This window comes from Hemiscyllium ocellatum, chromosome 19 (genome assembly GCF_020745735.1).
Source record: "Hemiscyllium ocellatum isolate sHemOce1 chromosome 19, sHemOce1.pat.X.cur, whole genome shotgun sequence".
NCBI classification, from domain to species: Eukaryota; Metazoa; Chordata; class Chondrichthyes; order Orectolobiformes; family Hemiscylliidae; genus Hemiscyllium; species Hemiscyllium ocellatum.
Genome location: NC_083419.1, coordinates 43709508 through 43727258, shown reverse-complemented (window position 1 = coordinate 43727258; position 17751 = coordinate 43709508). Strand labels below are relative to the sequence as shown.

General features: G+C 44.0%; 1 protein-coding gene across 1 annotated transcript in view; it reads left to right on the top strand.

The window, feature by feature from the left end:
* zgc:136858 (uncharacterized protein LOC678543 homolog) overlaps positions 1–17751 on the top strand; it is a 102880-nt gene that overhangs the window by 55568 nt on the left and 29561 nt on the right. The window contains exons 13-16 of the mRNA XM_060840076.1: positions 3038–3132; positions 12518–12646; positions 15360–15474; positions 16247–16384. Of these exons, the coding sequence (XP_060696059.1) occupies positions 3038–3132; positions 12518–12646; positions 15360–15474; positions 16247–16384 (477 nt within the window). The remainder of the gene's footprint in view (positions 1–3037; positions 3133–12517; positions 12647–15359; positions 15475–16246; positions 16385–17751) is intronic.

The window sequence follows — 17751 nt, the reverse complement described above, 5'->3', positions numbered from 1 at the left end:
ATCCAACTTCTTTGGCATCTCTTCTGCTCTGTCCTGTGACCTGGAGGAAAACAATTTCTTAAACACAGAAGAGAGTTAGTGACATGATCCATTCTCACACTTTACCACTTGTACAAAGATGGTTAATGCTAGTTGATTGTAGGTCCATGATTTACATGATTTGGATTATGGTTGTCATGATTTGGAGATGCTGGTGTGGACCAGGGTGTACAAATTAAAAATCACACAACACCAGGTTATAGTCCAACAAGTTTAATTGGAAGCACACTAGCTTCATTACCTGATGAAGGAGCGTCGCTCCGAAAGCTGGTGTGCTTCCAATTAAACCTGTTGGACTATAACCTGGTGTTGTGTGATTTTTAACTTTAGATTATGGCTGGATGAGTTCCTTTTATTGGCTAGAGTTCATCATCTGAAGTGATTGGATCTAATGCTTGGTCTCCGCCCAGTTGAATACATGTGATTTTTTTTAGATGGGTCTGATAAATAGATCAAAAGATGCTCACTTACACTTCTGCAAGATGATTATCTCTTAATTTTTTTAGACAGTTGACTCCAGCTTCTTGACTAGAGTTTGTGAGGTACAGTAATGCAAATGTCTGGTGGTCTAAGAAGCTGTTATTTCTAGTTATTGAATGTTATTTCACCCTTAAAAACTCAAATTACTGAACCAGTGATTTTTGGTTCAGTTAGTACACAGTCATTTCTATATAGGTTTCCATTTTTTGGACATGTTAATAAAGGAAACCCAACCACTAGAGCTACAGAACTCATTTCTTTTATCCTCTTCACCATTATGCCTGAAAATCCTACATCCAGTTATGTGGAGCTGCCATCCCTGCCTCTCATGAAGCCACATTTCTGAAATAGCAGTGGTATCATTCTGTCATGAGCTATTCTGTGCTGTCAGCTACATTCCTTGTATTCACATATGCATCTTTTAACACTGCCAAGCACCTGTGCTGTTTATTTTTTTTAACCTGTGTTCCTCTTATCTTTCTGGGTCATTTGCTAATTTTCTGTTACCTGTTTTGTGCTTTGAATCAGCCCACAGGATCCCATCCCCTGACTATCCAGTTTAAAACTTGTGAGGATGTTTGTTCCAGTCCTGTTTAGATGTAAACCTTTTGCTTTATACAGAACTAGCCTTCTCCCCATCTCTTCATTTCACTATTGTCCTGCTGTGCACCTCTACACTCAATATGATCTTTACGGGATTTATACCCATTGTTCTTCCATCACGACCTGAATCATCCACTAGGAGGCAAAAAGAATGTTGGTGTTTCTGATTTCTGTCATTTCACAGAAGAATCACAGAATCCCTACAGTGTGGAAGCAGGCCATTCAGCCCATTGAGTCCACACTGACCTTTTGAGGAGCATCCCACCTACACCCTGTGTCTTTGTAACCCTGCATTTCCCATGGCTAATCCACCTAACCTTCACATCTCTGGACACTGTGGGAAATTTAGCATGGCCAATCCATCTAACCTGCACATCTGTGGGAGGAAACTGGAGCATCCGGAGGAATCACACACAGACAGTGTTTTGAAGATTTGGGTGTACTATACCTTCAAGAAAGTAAAAGCTAGCAGTGACAGCACCAAGTGTTCTCAATAAGACACAATGTAACATGTGCTATAGCTACTGGGGTAGCTTATTGTCTGGAAACAACAAGACAGGTTTAAATTCGACCAATCAGTTTAAATTATACCCTGAAAAAATACCACATTCCAATCAAGCTTAAATTGAGTATATAGACAATCTTAAAAGCCAATACACAACCCAACGCTTTGTGGTATAAGACTGGGGAAAATTGAACAGTTGGGAGGAGAACTACCACCAGGCCAACAGCTGCCAGTCAGAACTCTCTAAGAGATACCTGTCTCAAGAAGGAATTTGCGCAGAGAGAAACCTCAAAACTGACCTGGAGAGCCAATCTACTGACGAAGATAGAGAGAAGAGCTGGCTGGTTTTAAAATTTGAATTTTCCTGTAAATCTTAATTGGGAGTTTATTGGACTAGTATTATAGAAGGGAAGGTAAAGATAGGTTAGAGAAAGGAGGTGTAAATAGTTGTGAGTTAATTATTCACTGTTATACTTTAAAAAATAAAGTTGATAATTTTTATTTTAAATAGTTCTTGGCCTCTCAAATTTTCACAGGTTACTTTATGGGATAAATGTTTTCTGTGTTGCTGGTTTAAATTAAGCAGGAGGGTTTACCCCGTGTTATAACAACAGGGAGAATGTGCAAATTCCACAAAGCCAGCCACCCAGGGCTGGAATCAATCCCGGGTCCCTGGTGCTGTGAGGCAGCAGAGCTAATCTCTGAGCCACCGTGCTGACCCAATTCCTGATGGAATTCCCTGCCAGTGCTCCACATCTTTTTGTGGTATTGCCACTTAAAACATGTCATCGCAGTTTGAGCATTTCCTTTGTGAACTACATTTAACCCCTCCATTGCCAGATTTAAGGGTTTCAATTTAGCTAGCACTTACTGGCTCTCCCCACAGAAATACAGAATGGCTTAGTTCAGTTCATGACTGCTTTTCCCATTGCTAAGTCTAATTAGCTATACTGAGAAATGGCACAGACCATTTGGTAAGGTTGGTAGATCAGGCAGTTTGGTTCATTGATATGTGCGCCCTCTGCAAGACAAGAAAAAAGATATAACGAAAGTGTACATCACATTATTTTTCTTTAACACAAATTTGTGTTTTTCTTAACTTTAATCATCGTAGTAGTGCTTTTTGATTGGGATTATTTAATGCTGGTGAGTCAGGAATCATTCTCTATGTCAGGTTCATTGTTTACTCTTTTTTTTCTCAGACAACACAGTTTTCTACTCGTTGCAGGTTTAATCCTTGGGAACAGTTTGTAAACAGTTAAAGGAAGCCCAGGGTTAGACATGAACAACTGCTAAGATAACTTGATCAATCCCTTTAAGTGTTCTTATGGACCTGTTTCATCCACAGTTTGGGTAAAGGGAGAGCTGATTGCACAGTTACCAAGGTTTGTGTTTCTTCCTCTTTTTCAGACTGTCTAAGTCGCTTAGGGTTGAATCCACTGTTCATCTCTGCCATTGGGAAGGATGACAATGGAGAAGCTGTTCTTTCCTTTTGCAGTCACATGGTAGGCTTTTTATGTGTTTTGTTCAGATCAGTAACTCTTTTCTAAATGCAACTTAATAAATATATTACTGACCCAGGATGCTTTTCAAAGCTTCGTTTAAAATGGCCTTTATCTGCACCTCCCCTTTACTTTGGAGCTGGTCACAAGTCACACAACATCAGGTTATAATCCAAACAGGGTTATTTGAAATCACAGGCTTTTGAAACGATGCTCGTTCGCCAGGTGACATCTGATGAAGGAGCAGCGGTCAAAAAGCTTGTGATTTCAAATAAACCTGTTTGGACTATGACCTGGTGTCATGTGACTTATGAACTTGTCCAACACCAGCACCTCTATACCTTTACTTAGGACCATGCCTCTGTTGAGTAAACCACTCCAGAGATGCCATTCTGAAGCTCTCCACTAGATGGCATGTATGCATAGGCAGCTGAGGTTTGAATTCTACCTTTACCCACGCTGCAAACAACTGGGCATTAGCTTAAAACTTCCTCACTTCAGGGTGGATACAGCAAGATATGGGAGAGATGTTGGGAGGTCATGTTACGACTGTACAGGACATTGGTTCGGCCACTTTTGGAATATTGTGTCTAACTCTGGCCTCCCTCCTAAAGAAAAGATCTTGTGAAATTTGAAAGGGTTCAGAAAGGATTTACAAGGGTTGTCAGGGTTGGAGGATTTGAGCTATAGGGAGAGGCTGAATAGGCTTGGGCTGTTTTCCCTGGAGTGTCAGAGGCAGAGGGATGACCTTAGGTTCACGAGGTCAATTCCTGGAATGGTGGGACTACTTTACACTGAAAGACTGAAGCGACTGGGCTTGTATACCCTTGAGTTTAGAAGACTGAGAGGAGATCTGATTGAGACATATAAGATTGTTAAAGGATTGGACACTCTGGAGGCAGGAAACATGTTTCCGCTGATGGGTGAGTGCCGAACCAGAGGACACAGTTTAAAAATACAGGGTAGACCATTTAGGACAGAAATGAGGAGAAACGTCTTCACCCAGAGAGTGGTGGCTGTGTGGAATGCTCTGCCCCAGAGGGCAGTGGAGGCCCAGTCTCTGGATTCATTTAAGAAAGAGTTGGATAGAACTCTCAATGGTAGTGGAATCAAGAGTTATGGAGATAAGGCAGGAACAGGATACTAATTAAGGATGATCAGCCATGATCATATTGAATGGTGATGCAGGCTCGAAGGGCAGAATGGCTACTCCTGCACCTATTGTCTATTGTATTGTATAAAATCATGAGGAGCATGGATAGGGTAAATAGACAAGGTCTTTTGACTGGTGTGGGGGTGGCCAGAACTAGAGGGCATAGGTTTAAGGTGAGAGTGGAAAGATTTAAAAGGGGCCTCAGGGGCAACTTTTTCACACAAAGGATGCTGCTGCATGGAATGAGCTGCCAGAGGAAGTGGTAGAGACTGGTACAATTGCAGCATTTAAAAGGCATCTGGATGGGTATATGAATAGGAAGGGTTTAGAGGGAATATGGGCCACATGCTCACACATGGAATTAGATTAATTTTGGATGTCTGGTTGACATGGATGAGTTGGACTGAAGGGTCTGTTTCCATGCTGAACAGCCCTATGACTCGAGGACATCACTGACTGGCTTAAAAGGATATTGGAGATGGAAGGCGATGATTCAGTTGTTGTGGTCCACGCTGGGAGAAACCGCATAGGTGAGGCTAGGATGGAGAACCTTTTTGGGTATTATCAAGCACTAGGAACAAAATTAAGGAACAGGTCCTTGAGGGTCATATCTACCAATTACTGCCTGAGCCACGTGCAAATTGGCTTAGGGATAAGGAAATTAGTGAGGTAAACATGTGGCTAAGGGAGTGGTGTGGAAAAGAGGGGTTCCATTTCATGGGGCATTGGCATCGGTTTTGGAACCGGGGGGGCGGGGGGATCTGTACCGATGGGACGGTCTCCACCTGAACCAATCTGCAACCAGTGTTCTAGCGAAAAGGATAAATAGGGCGGTCAGTGGGACGTTAACCAAGTGAGTTGGGGGGAAGGGAAAGCAACAGGGAGTATGATGGTAAATAAAAAGCAGGAGGGTTTAAGTTCAAGGCAGACTATGGAAGAAGTAAGAAGGAAGGATAACTCAGGAGATATTATTAGAGATGTTGGAAATTGTGAGGGTAAGAAATATAGCACATTACTCGAATGCTCATAGCATTTGTACCAAGGTAGATGAGTTAATGGCACAAATCGTCATGAATGATTATGATTTGGTAGCCATTATGGAGACATGGTTACAGGGTGGTCATGACTGGGAGTTAAATATCCAGGAGTATTAGACTATTCGGAAGGACAGACAGGAAGGTAAGGGAGGTGGTGTAGCTCTAATACTCAAGGATGACACCAGGGCAGTGCTGAGAGATGATGTAGGTTCTATGGGAATAAGCTTGAATCCATTTGGATGGAAATTAGAAATTCTGAGAAGAAAACGTCACAGATAGGCGTAATCTATAGGCCACCAAACAACAACATCACATTGGGGCGGGCAATAAACAAAGAAATAATTAATATCTGTAAAAATGGTGTGGCTATTATCATGGGGGATTTTAATCTAGCTCGGTCAGGGTGGACTTGAGGAGGAGTTTGTTGAGGGTATCCGTGATAGTTTTCTTGTACAGTATATAATGGAACTGAAAAGGGAATGAGCTATCCTAGATTTGGTCCTGTGTAATGAAACAGGAATAATTAATGACCTCATAGTCAGGGATCCTCTTGGAAGGAGTGATCACAGTCTGGTTGAATTTAGAACACAGTTGGAGAGTGTGAAGATAAAATTCAATATCAGGGTCCTGTGCTTAAACAAGAGAGACTACAATAGAATCAGGGAGGCCTTGGCTAAAGTAGACTGGAAACAAAGATTTTATGGTGGGACAGTTGATAATTTTTGAAAGTGCTCAGCAAAAATATATTCCAGCGAAAAGCAAGGACTGTAAGAAAAGGGGCTCCTGCCATGGGTGTCTAAGGAAGTAAGGGAGGCTATCAAAGTGAAAGAGAAGGCATACAAAGTGGCCAAGTACAGCAGGAAAGTAGAAGATTGGGAAATAACACAAAAAGAGCTATATAGAAAAGTAAGATAGAACATGAGAAAAAACTAGCACAGAATATAAAGACTAATAACAAAAGTTTCTGTAAATATACAAAACAAAAATGAGTGACTAAAGTAAATTTTGGTCCTTTAGAGGGTGAGAAGGGGCTTTTAGTTATGGGATATGATGAAATGGCTGAAGCGTTGAACAGGTATTTTGTTTCGGTCTTCGTAGTGGAGGGCACTGATTAACAAAGAGACAAAGATAATTGAGGATCTGGAAACAATCATTATTATGGGAGATGTAGTGTTGGGCAAGTGAATGGAGCTAAGGATAGATCAGTCTCCTAGCCCTGCTGAAATACATCTCCAGGTACTAAAAGAAATGGTGAGAGAATTAGCAAGTACGCTTGTGGTAATTTTCCAAAATTTGATGGATTCTGAGGCAAACCCAGCAGATTGGAAAATAGCAAATATGCCACCACTGTTTAAAAAGGAAGTTAGACAAAAGATGGAGATGATGGACCGGTTAGCTTAACCTCTATATTGGGGAAGATGCTTACGTCTGTTATCGAGCAAGAAATAGCAAGGCATCTCGATAGAAGTTGTTCTGTTGGGCAGAAGCAAAACTGGTTCATGAAGGGCAGGTCATGCTTAACACATTTTTTGGAATTCTATGGTGATGTTACAAGCAAGGTGGACAATGGGGACCCAGTTGATGTGGTGTACCTAGATTTCCAAAAGGCCTTCAACAAGGTACCGCAGAAGAGGCTGCTGCGTAAGATAAGGATGCATAGCATTATGGGTAACAGCATGGATAGAGGATTGGTTGGCTAACAGGAAGCAAACAGTAGGGATAAAAGAGTGTTATTCTGGCTGGCAGTCAGTACCAAGTGGTGTGCCTTTGGGATTGGTGCTGGGATTGCAATTATTCACAATTTGTATCGATGATTTAGAGTTGGGGACTACGTGTAGTGTGTTAAAGTTTACAGATGACACTAAGATTAGTGGCAGAGCAAAGTATGCAGAGGACTGTGAAACTTTGCAGAGGAACATAGATACACTGAGTGAATGGGCAAAGGTCTGGCAGATGGAATACAATGTTAATAAATGTGAAGTCATCCATTTTAGTAACAGTAACATTAAAAAGGATTATTACTTGAATGGTAAAACGTTGCAGCTTGCTGCTGTGCAGAGGGACCTGGGTGTCCTTGTACATGAATCACAGAAGGTTGGTCTGCAGGTACAACAAGTAATTAGGAAGGTCAATTGAATTTTGTCCTTCATTGCTAAAAGGATTGAGTTTAAGAGCAGGGAGGTTATGCTGTAGCTGTACAGGGTGCTGGTGAGGCCACACCTGGAGTACTGTATGCAGTTTTGGTCTCCTTGAGGAAGGATGTGCTGGCACTGGAGAGAGTGCAGAGCAGATTCACCAGGTTGATTCTGGATTTGAGGGGGTTGGCTTATGAGGAGAGATTGAGTACACTGGGATTATATTCAAGGGAATTCAGAAGAAAGAGGAGGGATCTTATCACAACATATGAAATTATGAAGGGAATAGATAAGGTAGAACTAGAGAGGATGTTTCCACTGGCGGGTAACACTAGGACAAGAGGGCATAGCCTCAAGATTAGAGGGAGCAGATTTAGGATTGAATTGTACATCTATGGAATTCCTTGCCTAGGAAAGTAGTTGATGCTATTTCAGCCAATGTTTTAAAACCGAGATAGAGTTTTTTTGAATAATAGTGGAATTAAGGGATATTTTGAGAGTAAGTGGAGCTGAGTCCATGTAGAGATCAGCCATCATCTTATTGACTGATGGAGCAGGCTCGAAGGACCAAATGGCTTACTCCTGCTCCAAGTTCTTATGTTCTTATGTTCCTCTGAGCTCAATATGCATTCCATGGCCTTACTGCCAGCTGAAAGGGGCTTGTTGGCCTATGGCTATAATGGTCTTATTACTAACTGACATCTTGGTCAGTTTCATCCAGCTGAGAAAAGCTGCTCTGTAGTTTCTGCTCTGAACCAAGGAAGATCTCAAGCACCCTCGTCCGATCCTGTGAGTTTATTACATTCAGCTCCACAAGCTTGCTCAACGATTCAGTAAGCTCATAGCTGATCTGATTGTAGCCTTAACACCTCTTTCCCACCTGCTCCATTGTTACCTCTTACTCTCTCGTCAATCAAAATCTGCTCAGCTTTAATTACACTCAAGCCACGACTGTTGACTGGGCAAGAGAATTCTAAAGATTGAGAGATGAAATTCCACATCAGCCCTGAGTTAAATTGAAGAGCCCTTATTTTAAAATTGTGTTCCCTGGTCTTAAATGCTCCCCTTGAAGGGAAACATCCTGTCAGCACCTTCCCTTGTCAACCACTCTCAAAATCCCATACTTTTCAATACGATCACCTCTCATTTTTCTCAGCTATAATTAGAAAAGATTGTAAGGTCATAAAGTTGTACAGCACAGAAACAACCCTTCTGTCCAATTCATCCGTGCCGCCCAGATATTCTAATCCCATATCTAGTTTAGTCCCATTTGTGAGCATTTGGCCTATATCCTTCGGAACCCTTCTTCTTCATATACCCATCCAGATGCCTTTTAAATGTTGTCATTGTACCAGCCTCCCCATTCCCTCCGGCCGCTCATTCCATACACACACAACCCTTTACATAAAAAAGATGCTCCTTGGTCTGTTTTAAATCTTTCCCCTCACTGTAAACCTATGCACTGTAGTTTTGGACACCCCTACCCCGGGGAAAGACCTTTGCTATTGAACCTATCCATGTCCCTTTGTAAGATTCTGGGAGCATGGGTTTGTATCTCACTATGGTTGTTAATAAATTTGGAATTAAAACAAGAGTCTAAAACAGACCTTGAAACTATTGTTGATTGACTCATCTCCTTTCGGGAAGGAAGTCTGCTGTCCTCACTTTATCTGGTCTACATGTGACTCCAGATCTACATCAGTGTGGCTGCCCTGTGTAACAGTCTAGCAAACCACTCGCCAAAAAAGAGAAAATGCTGGAAAATCTCAGCAAGTCTGGCAGCACCTGTAAGGAGAGAAAACAGCTGACATTTCGAGTCTAACTGACCCAAAGTCAAATGTCAGCTTTTTCTCTCCATACAGATGCTGCCAGACTTGCTGAGATTTTCCAGCATTTTCTCTTTTTTGATTTCAAATTCCAGCATCTGCAGTAATTTGCTTTTAGCAAAAAACTGAGTTGTACCAAACTGCTACAAAGCCTTATCATTCCTTCCCTAACAGCATTGTACCTACTCATTATTAGATTAGATTACTTACAGTTGTCCCTTTGGGCCAACAAGTCCACACCGACCCGCCGAAGCGCAACCCACCCATACCCCTACATTTACCCCTTACCTAACACTGCGGGCAATTTAGCATGGCCAATTCACCTGACCCGCACATCTTTGGACTGTGGGAGGAAACTGGAGCACCCGGAGGAAACCCACGCAGACACGGGGAGAACGTGCAAACTCCACACAGTCAGTCGCCTGAGTCGGGAATTGAACCCGGGTCTCGGGCGCTGTGAGGTAGCAGTGCTAGCCACTGTGCCACCGTGCCGCCCACATTATAGACTGCAACAGTCCAAGACATGAACTCAGCAACACCTTTTCAGGGATCATTAGAGAGGGCAGTAAATTTTGGCTAGTCCACAACACCCACATAATCTGAGCAAATATTTTAAAAATATCTCCGGAATCACCCTAGTGAATCTTCTCTGAACTACTTTCTTTGGGAGTTTGTCCTCTCCTAAATAAATTGATCAAACTGGAGTCCTCTCCAAATTTTTATATTCAGTCCTCCTTGTGAAAAGACCAATATTCCTTGCTATTCCAATTACTGTGCGTGCTGACATGTTATAATTCATGTATGAAACTCGAGGCCCTCCATTGCTGCATTCTGCCATTTCTATCCATTTAAATAATGGAATAAATTCTCCTCTTCAGTGCTCCTTGCCAAAGTGGAAAGCCTCATATTTTCTCACATTGTATTCCATTTACTAAACCTTTGTGCAGTCACTTAGCCCACGAATACCTTTGCAAATGCTTTGTTCCTCCTCGCAACTTGCTTTCTCACCTCATCAACTCCTTCCAATCCTCCCACTTCCTGCAAACCAAAGGGGTAGCCATGGGCACCCACATGGGACCCAGCTATGCCTTCCTGTTTGTCAGATATGTGGAACAGTCCATCTTGCGCAGTTACACCGGCACAACCCCCCCCCCCCCCCCAAAAAAACCTGGTCCTCCACTACATCCCTTCCACCCCGCCAACCTCCACGTACAACGCATCATCCTGTACCACTTCCACCTCCAAACAGACCTCATCACCAGAGATATATTTCCCTCCCCACCCCTATCAGTGTTCCCTCCATGACGGAGAACACCTCTGGGACACCCGCACCTACCAACACCACTGCCCCGTGGCTGAACACTTCAACTCCCCTTCCCACTCCATCAAGGACATAAAGGTCCTCAGCTTTCTCCGCCACCAAACTGTTACCACCCGACGCCTAGAGGAGGAACGCCTCATATTCCACCTAGGGACCCTGCAACCACGTGGGATAAATGTGGATTTCAACAGCTTCCTCATTTCCCCTCCCCCCACATTATCCCAATCCCAAGTCTCCAACTCGGCACTGCCCCCTCTGACCTATCACCTTCTCCCTCACCTCCATCCATCTATTGCTTTCCCAGTTACCTTACCCACCCCCCCTCCCATTTATCTCTCAGCCCCGACACATAGGCCTCAATCCTGATACCCAAAGCATCGATTCTCCTGCTTCTCGGATGCTGCCTGACCAGCTGTGCTTTTCCAGCACCACACTCTTGACTCCATCTTTGTACTGTCAGCAATTTGGCTACTGTACAGTTGGTTCCTTTGCCACGGTCCTTATTATAGACTCTAAATAGTTGAAGTTCCAGTTCTGATCCTTGAAGCACTCCACTAGTTGCAATTTGTCAACTTGAAACAGACCAATTTATCTTGACTCTGTTGCCTATTTGTTAGGCAGTCCCATCTTAATGTAAATATATCACCTCTACAAGGTGGAAAAGTTGTTCTTTCAGTAATTTAAATTAGCTCAGTTTGGTTGTAGACATCAAATTAAAAGTCTTGAATTAACCACTTCATACAAATGCTTTAGATTTCCATCAAGCAATAGAAGAATGTGAAGTCAATGAATAATACCAAGTTTTATTAAATATAATAACACATCTAATATCTAAGAACTATTGAACTGGCTAACAAAGAATACAAAAAGTGGTTATCCCAAATCGAAAACAGAGGACAGACTTTGAACTGGGTGGCCAGTCCAGAACCCGGTTTGAGGACTGGAAACCTTTCCTTCCCTGACACCAACCTCCTCCAGTTTTTGCACCGACAGGAATCTGACTCACCAATAAAAGTAACCGACAAGAACTGGCACTGAAAACGAGGTAAGTTCAGATCAATCTAATCCTGTCCTGAGGCAGGAATATACTGTCCTGCTGTCTCAAGATAAACCATGCAGTTATACATAATCGTTCTTGCAAGCTTTTCATACTCAGTGGGATGGAACGCTACCTACCCTTCCCACCACCAAAGACTAATTAAAAATCGGTGTTGAAATCAAATTTGTTCATAGTGTGGGAATGGTCAGTTTGAATCTGTCTGTGTGTGCTCATTGCCTTAAAAATGAGACATTACAGTGGTTTAGAGCGTTGATTTCATCTTTAAAATAAACAGCCCTTTATTCATGAGTGTGTTTATGATTTAAAACTCCAAGGTAATGCTGTCAGTAAGATTGTTGAGGTGTCTTGTTCCTTGTTTTCGAACATAGAACATTCTGGCGCAGTACAGGTCTTCGATGTTGTACCGACCACATTTTTTCCCACATGACCTACAATCCTTTTAAAAATACAGGCAGTTAATATAATTAGTTTAAGTTTGTAAATATACAGTCTTTATTAACTACTGATTATTAATCACTTCTTCATTTACAATATAATTCAATGTGTTTAATAGTTAACCAATGGTTACTGGTTCTTCGCTATTTACAATCCTAGTGGCTAGTGTTAGGACTGGGTGCTGGATACATGGTAATGCAAAAGTGGGGACTGCAGATGCTGGAGGGGAAGATTACAGGCTGGAGAGAGAGAATGTCCTAAAAGAATCCAGGATCTATTTTGCATCAAAGGTGACAAATAAGTGCAAGTTGATGTTGGTCTCCATGGTACCACTGCAGTACATAGCACATATCACCAATTCTGTTTTATATGGTGCTATTTGACTGTGGTCAGATTAAGATACTGTCTTCCCGTTTTCTAGGATACTAGTGGTGTGGCAGTATTACCAGGACATAGCACAGCAGTGTACTGTGCTGTAATTGCAGCAAATGGAGAGCTAAGCCTGGGCCTTGGAGACATGGACATTCACCGACAAATAACAGAGCAGTATGTAAGAGAAACCCAACTCCTCATCCACAATCCTCTGTCCCTTGTCAAACTAGCTGTGGTGACCTTTACATTTCAGAAACTGTACACAACAAAAGAGGAATTAACCAATTTGGTTCTTTCTCAAATTCCTTCTTGGCAACAGTGTGACACGGTTTTGAATCATGCAAAACTGATGGCCCCATCTTTGGTCCATGACATATGCTTTCCATTTAAATCAATGCTGAAAATGTGTTGCTGGAAAAGCGCAGCAGGTCAGGCAGCATCCAAGGAATAGGAGATTCGACGTTTCGGGCATAAGCCCTTCTTCAGGAATGAGGAAAGTGTGTCCAGCAGCCTAAGATAAAAGGTAGGGAGGAGGGACTTGGGGGAGGGGTGATAGAGATGCGATAGGTGGAAGGTCAAGGTGAGGGTGATAGGCCGGAGTGGGGTGGAGGCGGAGAGGTCAGGAAGAAGACTGCAGGTTAGGAGGGCGGTGCTGAGTTCGAGGGATTTGACTGAGACAAGGTGGGGGGAGGGGAAATGAGGAAACTGGAGAAATCTGAGTTCATCCCTTGTGGTTGGAGGGTTCCTTGGCGGAAGTTGAGGCGCTCTTCCTCCAACAGTTGTGTTGGTATGGTCTGGCGATGGAGGAGTCCAAGGACCTGCATGTCCTTGGTGGAGTGGGAGGGGGAGTTAAAGTGTTGAGCCATGGGGTGGTTGGGTTGGTTGGTCCGGGTGTCCCAGAGGTGTTCTCTGAAACGTTCCGCAAGTAGGCGGCCTGTCTCCCCAATATAGAGGAGGCCACATCGGGTGCAGCGGATGCAATAGATGATGTGTGTGAAGGTGCAGGTGAATTTGTGTGGATATGGAAGGATCCCTTGGGGCCTTGGAGAGAAGTAAGGGAGGAGGTGTGGGTGCAAGTTTTGCATTTCTTGCGGTTTCAGGGGAAGGTGCCGGGAGTGGAGGTTGGGTTGGTGGGGGGTGTGGACCTGACTAGGGAGTCACAGAGGGAGTGGTCTTTTCGGAACGCTGATAGGGGCGGGGAGGGAAATATATCCCTGGTGGTGGGGTCCGTTTGGAGGTGGCGGAAATGACGGCGGATGATACGCTGTATATGGAAGTTGGTGGGGTGGTAGGTGAGAACCAGTGGGGTTCTGTCCTGTTGGCGGTTAGAGGGGCGGGGCTCAAGGGCAGAGAAGCGGGAAGTGGAGGACATGCAGTGGAGGGCATCGTCGATCACGTCTGGGGGGAATCTGCGGTCCTTGGAAGAAGGAGGCCATCTGGGCTGTACGGTATTGGAACTGGTCCTCCTGGGAGCAGATACAGCGGAGGCGAAGGAATTGGGAATATGAGATGGCATTTTTACAGGGGGCAGGGTGGGAGGAAGTGTAGTCTAGGTAGCTGTGGGAGTCAGTCGGTTTATAGTAGATGTCCGTGTTGATTCGGTCGCCCGAGATAGAAATAGAAAGGTCTAGGAAGGGGAGGGAGGAGTCTGAGGCAGTCGAGGTGAATTTGAGGTCGGCATGGAAGGTGTTGGTAAAGTGGATGAACTGTTCAACCTCCTCGTGGGAGCATGAGGCAGCGCTGATACAGTCATCGATGTAGTGGAGGAAAAGGTGGGGGGTGGTGCCAGTGTAGTTGTGGAAGATGGACTGTTCCACATATCCTACGAAGAGGCAGGCATAGCTGGGGTCCATGCGGGTGCCCATGGCAACTCCTTTGGTTTGGAGGAAGTGGGAGGATTGGAAAGAGAAGTTGTTGAGGATGAGGACCAGTTCAGTCAGTCGAAGGAGGGTTTCAGTGGAAGGGTACTGGTTGGTGCGGCGGGAAAGGAAGAAGCGGAGGGCTTTGAGTCCTTCGTGATAGGGGATGGAGGTGTACAGGGACTGGATGTCTATGGTGAAGATAAGGCGTTGGGGACTGGGGAAGCGAAAATCATGGAGGTGGTGGAGGGTGTGGGTGGTGTCCCAAACGTAAGTGGGGAGTTCTTGGACTAAGGGGGACAGGACTGTGTCGAGGTATGTGGAGATGAGTTCGATTGGGCAGGAGCAGGCTGAGACAATGGGTCGGCCAGGGCAGTCAGGTTTGTGGATTTTGGGCAGGAGGTAGAAACGGGCAGTGCGGGGTTGTGGGACTATGAGGTTGGAGGCGGTGGATGGGAGATCCCCTGAGGTGATGAGGTTATGGATGGTCTGGGAGATGATGGTTTGGTGGTGGGAGGTGGGATCGTGGTCAAGGGGGCAATAGGAGGAGGCGTCCGCGAGCTGGCGTTTAGCCTCAGCAGTGTAAAGGTCGGTGCGCCAAACTACTACCGCGCCTCTCTTGTCTGCCGGTTTGATGGTGAGGTTGGGGTTGGAGCGGAGGGAGTGGAGGGCTGCACGTTCCGAGGGTGAGAGGTTGGAGTGGGTGAGAGGGGTGGACAGATTGAGGCGGTTAATGTCGCAGCAGCAGTTGGCCTGTAAATCAATGGCCTGTTGAATTGGACTAGGTGTAAAATGGGAGCCTGATCCAAACCAACCCTTGTTCCTGCCATTTAATTAAAGTTAACACTGACATTAGTAGATAGAATTACTATCCCTAGCACTAATCGGCACATACACAGAAACTGACATTAGAAAGAATTGATAGAATTTCTGCGAGAGAACGACTCTACCAGCTCACTTTTCCACAGAGTTTGTTCCCCTGGCTCCCACAATTCTGATCTCTGTGTTTCTGGACTGCTTGTTATTTGCTAGGTTTCTAAATTCAAGGAGCAACTCCAATCAGCCTCATTAGTGTGTCTAGATGGGAATATCCCTGCATCGACTATCCATTATGTCTGCAGTATTGCAAAAGAACATGGAACACCAGGTAATGGACTGCACCAGGCACATATCTGAAAGTGTTAGGATTTCAAACCAAACAAAGTAGGACCTAAAGACTCGTTAATGATTACACAACAATATGGTTCCACTGGTCATTTAGTTGTTATTACTGCAATTCCAAGTTAATTTGCCCAGGGGCACCTCACCCCTCGTCAATCGCGACAGTGTCAGTGCTGCACTGGGGCCTCCAGATGTTAGCAGGCCCCAAGTGGAGTCTCTTACAGTGTCAACAGGACAGCAGCAGCATGAGGTGCCAGGGTCTCCTGGGGCATCAGCGTCAGGGTCTCCTGGGCATCAGCATCATCATTGCTGTACCTGGAGTAGGGAATCCTTGGCACCAATTGTGTAGAGGCCTTGCAAAAGGCCTGGACCTGTGTTTGGGACACTGACTGATGAAGATGAACTCTGTTTAAGGACTTTATTCTCTTTGTAACTTAAAATGGCGCTGGATTAAAATGGCACAACAAAATGTTTTTCGCTAGATCTCCCTAAATATATGTGACAAAAAAATAATTCATTTATACATTGGAAGGCAATCTTAGGTGTCTTACTATGCAGTACAACTAACTGCTGAGGGCAACAGTATTTATCCAGTACTGGTTCCATCAAAGCAGCAACAGCAATGATAGTTATGCCACTTCTGCACAGAAAAACTGACGTTCTCTTGGCAACAGAAACAGTATTTAAATGTGGTTGCTAAAACCATGGGATGTTAAAGGAAATTTCACCACCTTTTATATGCATTGTCTTTTCTGCAGTGTTATTTGAACCGACAGACTCTATCGCAGCTTGCAAACCATTTGAGTCAGACAGTTGGAAATCTCTGACATTCACATCACCCAATCTGCAGGAACTACGGGCAATGAATGAGGCTCTTGGACTACCAGTGCCAACAGGTGATCATTTCCAATGTGTTTATTTTGCAGCACGTTCCAAACAAATTTGAGCTAACACAGGTAAAAGGCAGAGTTCAAACTGTCAGGTGGTTCCAGGTGTGAGCAAGTTTAAAGCCTCACAAAATGTTGCAGGGGCAGAAACCTACCACAATCCCACCCACTTCAAGGTTTAATTTGTACCAGTTTGCTATTAAACTGTGAGGCTGCTGGGTAGAGAATTGAAGTATTGAAATTTGCAGTTAGCTGTGAATTTAATCCAACAATCTGGTGTTTAAAGCAGGTGTACAGGTCCCTCAAGCTGCAGTCAACCCAGTGCATGTAAAGAGGATAATGTTTCTTCAATAAAACTGGGAAGGCTTCAAGCATAGAAACGAAATAACTACAAGTCCTGCTTGTGAGCGAGTCTGGTGCTCACAGCACTTGTACTGAGAGTGTGCTCTCACTTCTTGACAGGTGATTTCAGACTTCACCTGCAGTTTCCTGCTATCAACCTTCACTGTGTGATTGGAACAGCTTATGCAGCTGTAGCTTGCAGCTGTAGTGAGGAATAGCAACACCAGCACCAGCAATATCTGCCTACTCCTCAGCCACATGCTGCTCCAAAAGGCAGGGGGAAGGGACACCTGCAAACAGAGGATCATGTTCTGAACATGTATGAGCACCAGCATCTCCAAGAGGCACAGTCACTGTTGACATCTGCAGCCTTTTGGAACTAGACTTCCCAACTAGTAGAGCAAGTATTTCCCATTACTCCCCTTATTGTCACAAACTCAATCTTTCATTACTATATTTGTGTTGTGCATTCTATGTTTGATTAGTGCTGAGACTCCACTTTATTTCTTCAAAAAAAGATATTTTCTTCCTCACAGGCCCATTGTTCATTCTGATACAAATCCTCCTGTGGGAATTGACCTCCAATAGATACATCTTTTATGAGAGTGCTTTTATGCTTTTACTAGAGCTACGTCAGCACAGCAACAATCAAAAACTGTTTGTGCGTGTACACACACACACACACACACACACACACACACACACACACACACTACAGTAACACAGCAGCTCTATAAACCAATATGTCACTGCACTGGGAGTTGGCTTGTATTTTTGGAAGTATTTTAGTTAGAAGTTTGTGAGACAAGGAGGAGGATGACATGAGGGCAACTCAGTATAAACAATGGTTGACATTTATCACTTTTTGGTGAAGCACATCAATTGGCTTATATTTTATACAAATATTTGTATATCTCCATCTTTGCCCATGACTGGAGAGTTTATATTGTGAATGTACAATCCATGGGAGGTGGATCAGGCCTCTCACTGAGCACTGGAAATGTAAATCCCATTCTTAGGAATTTAAATCCTAT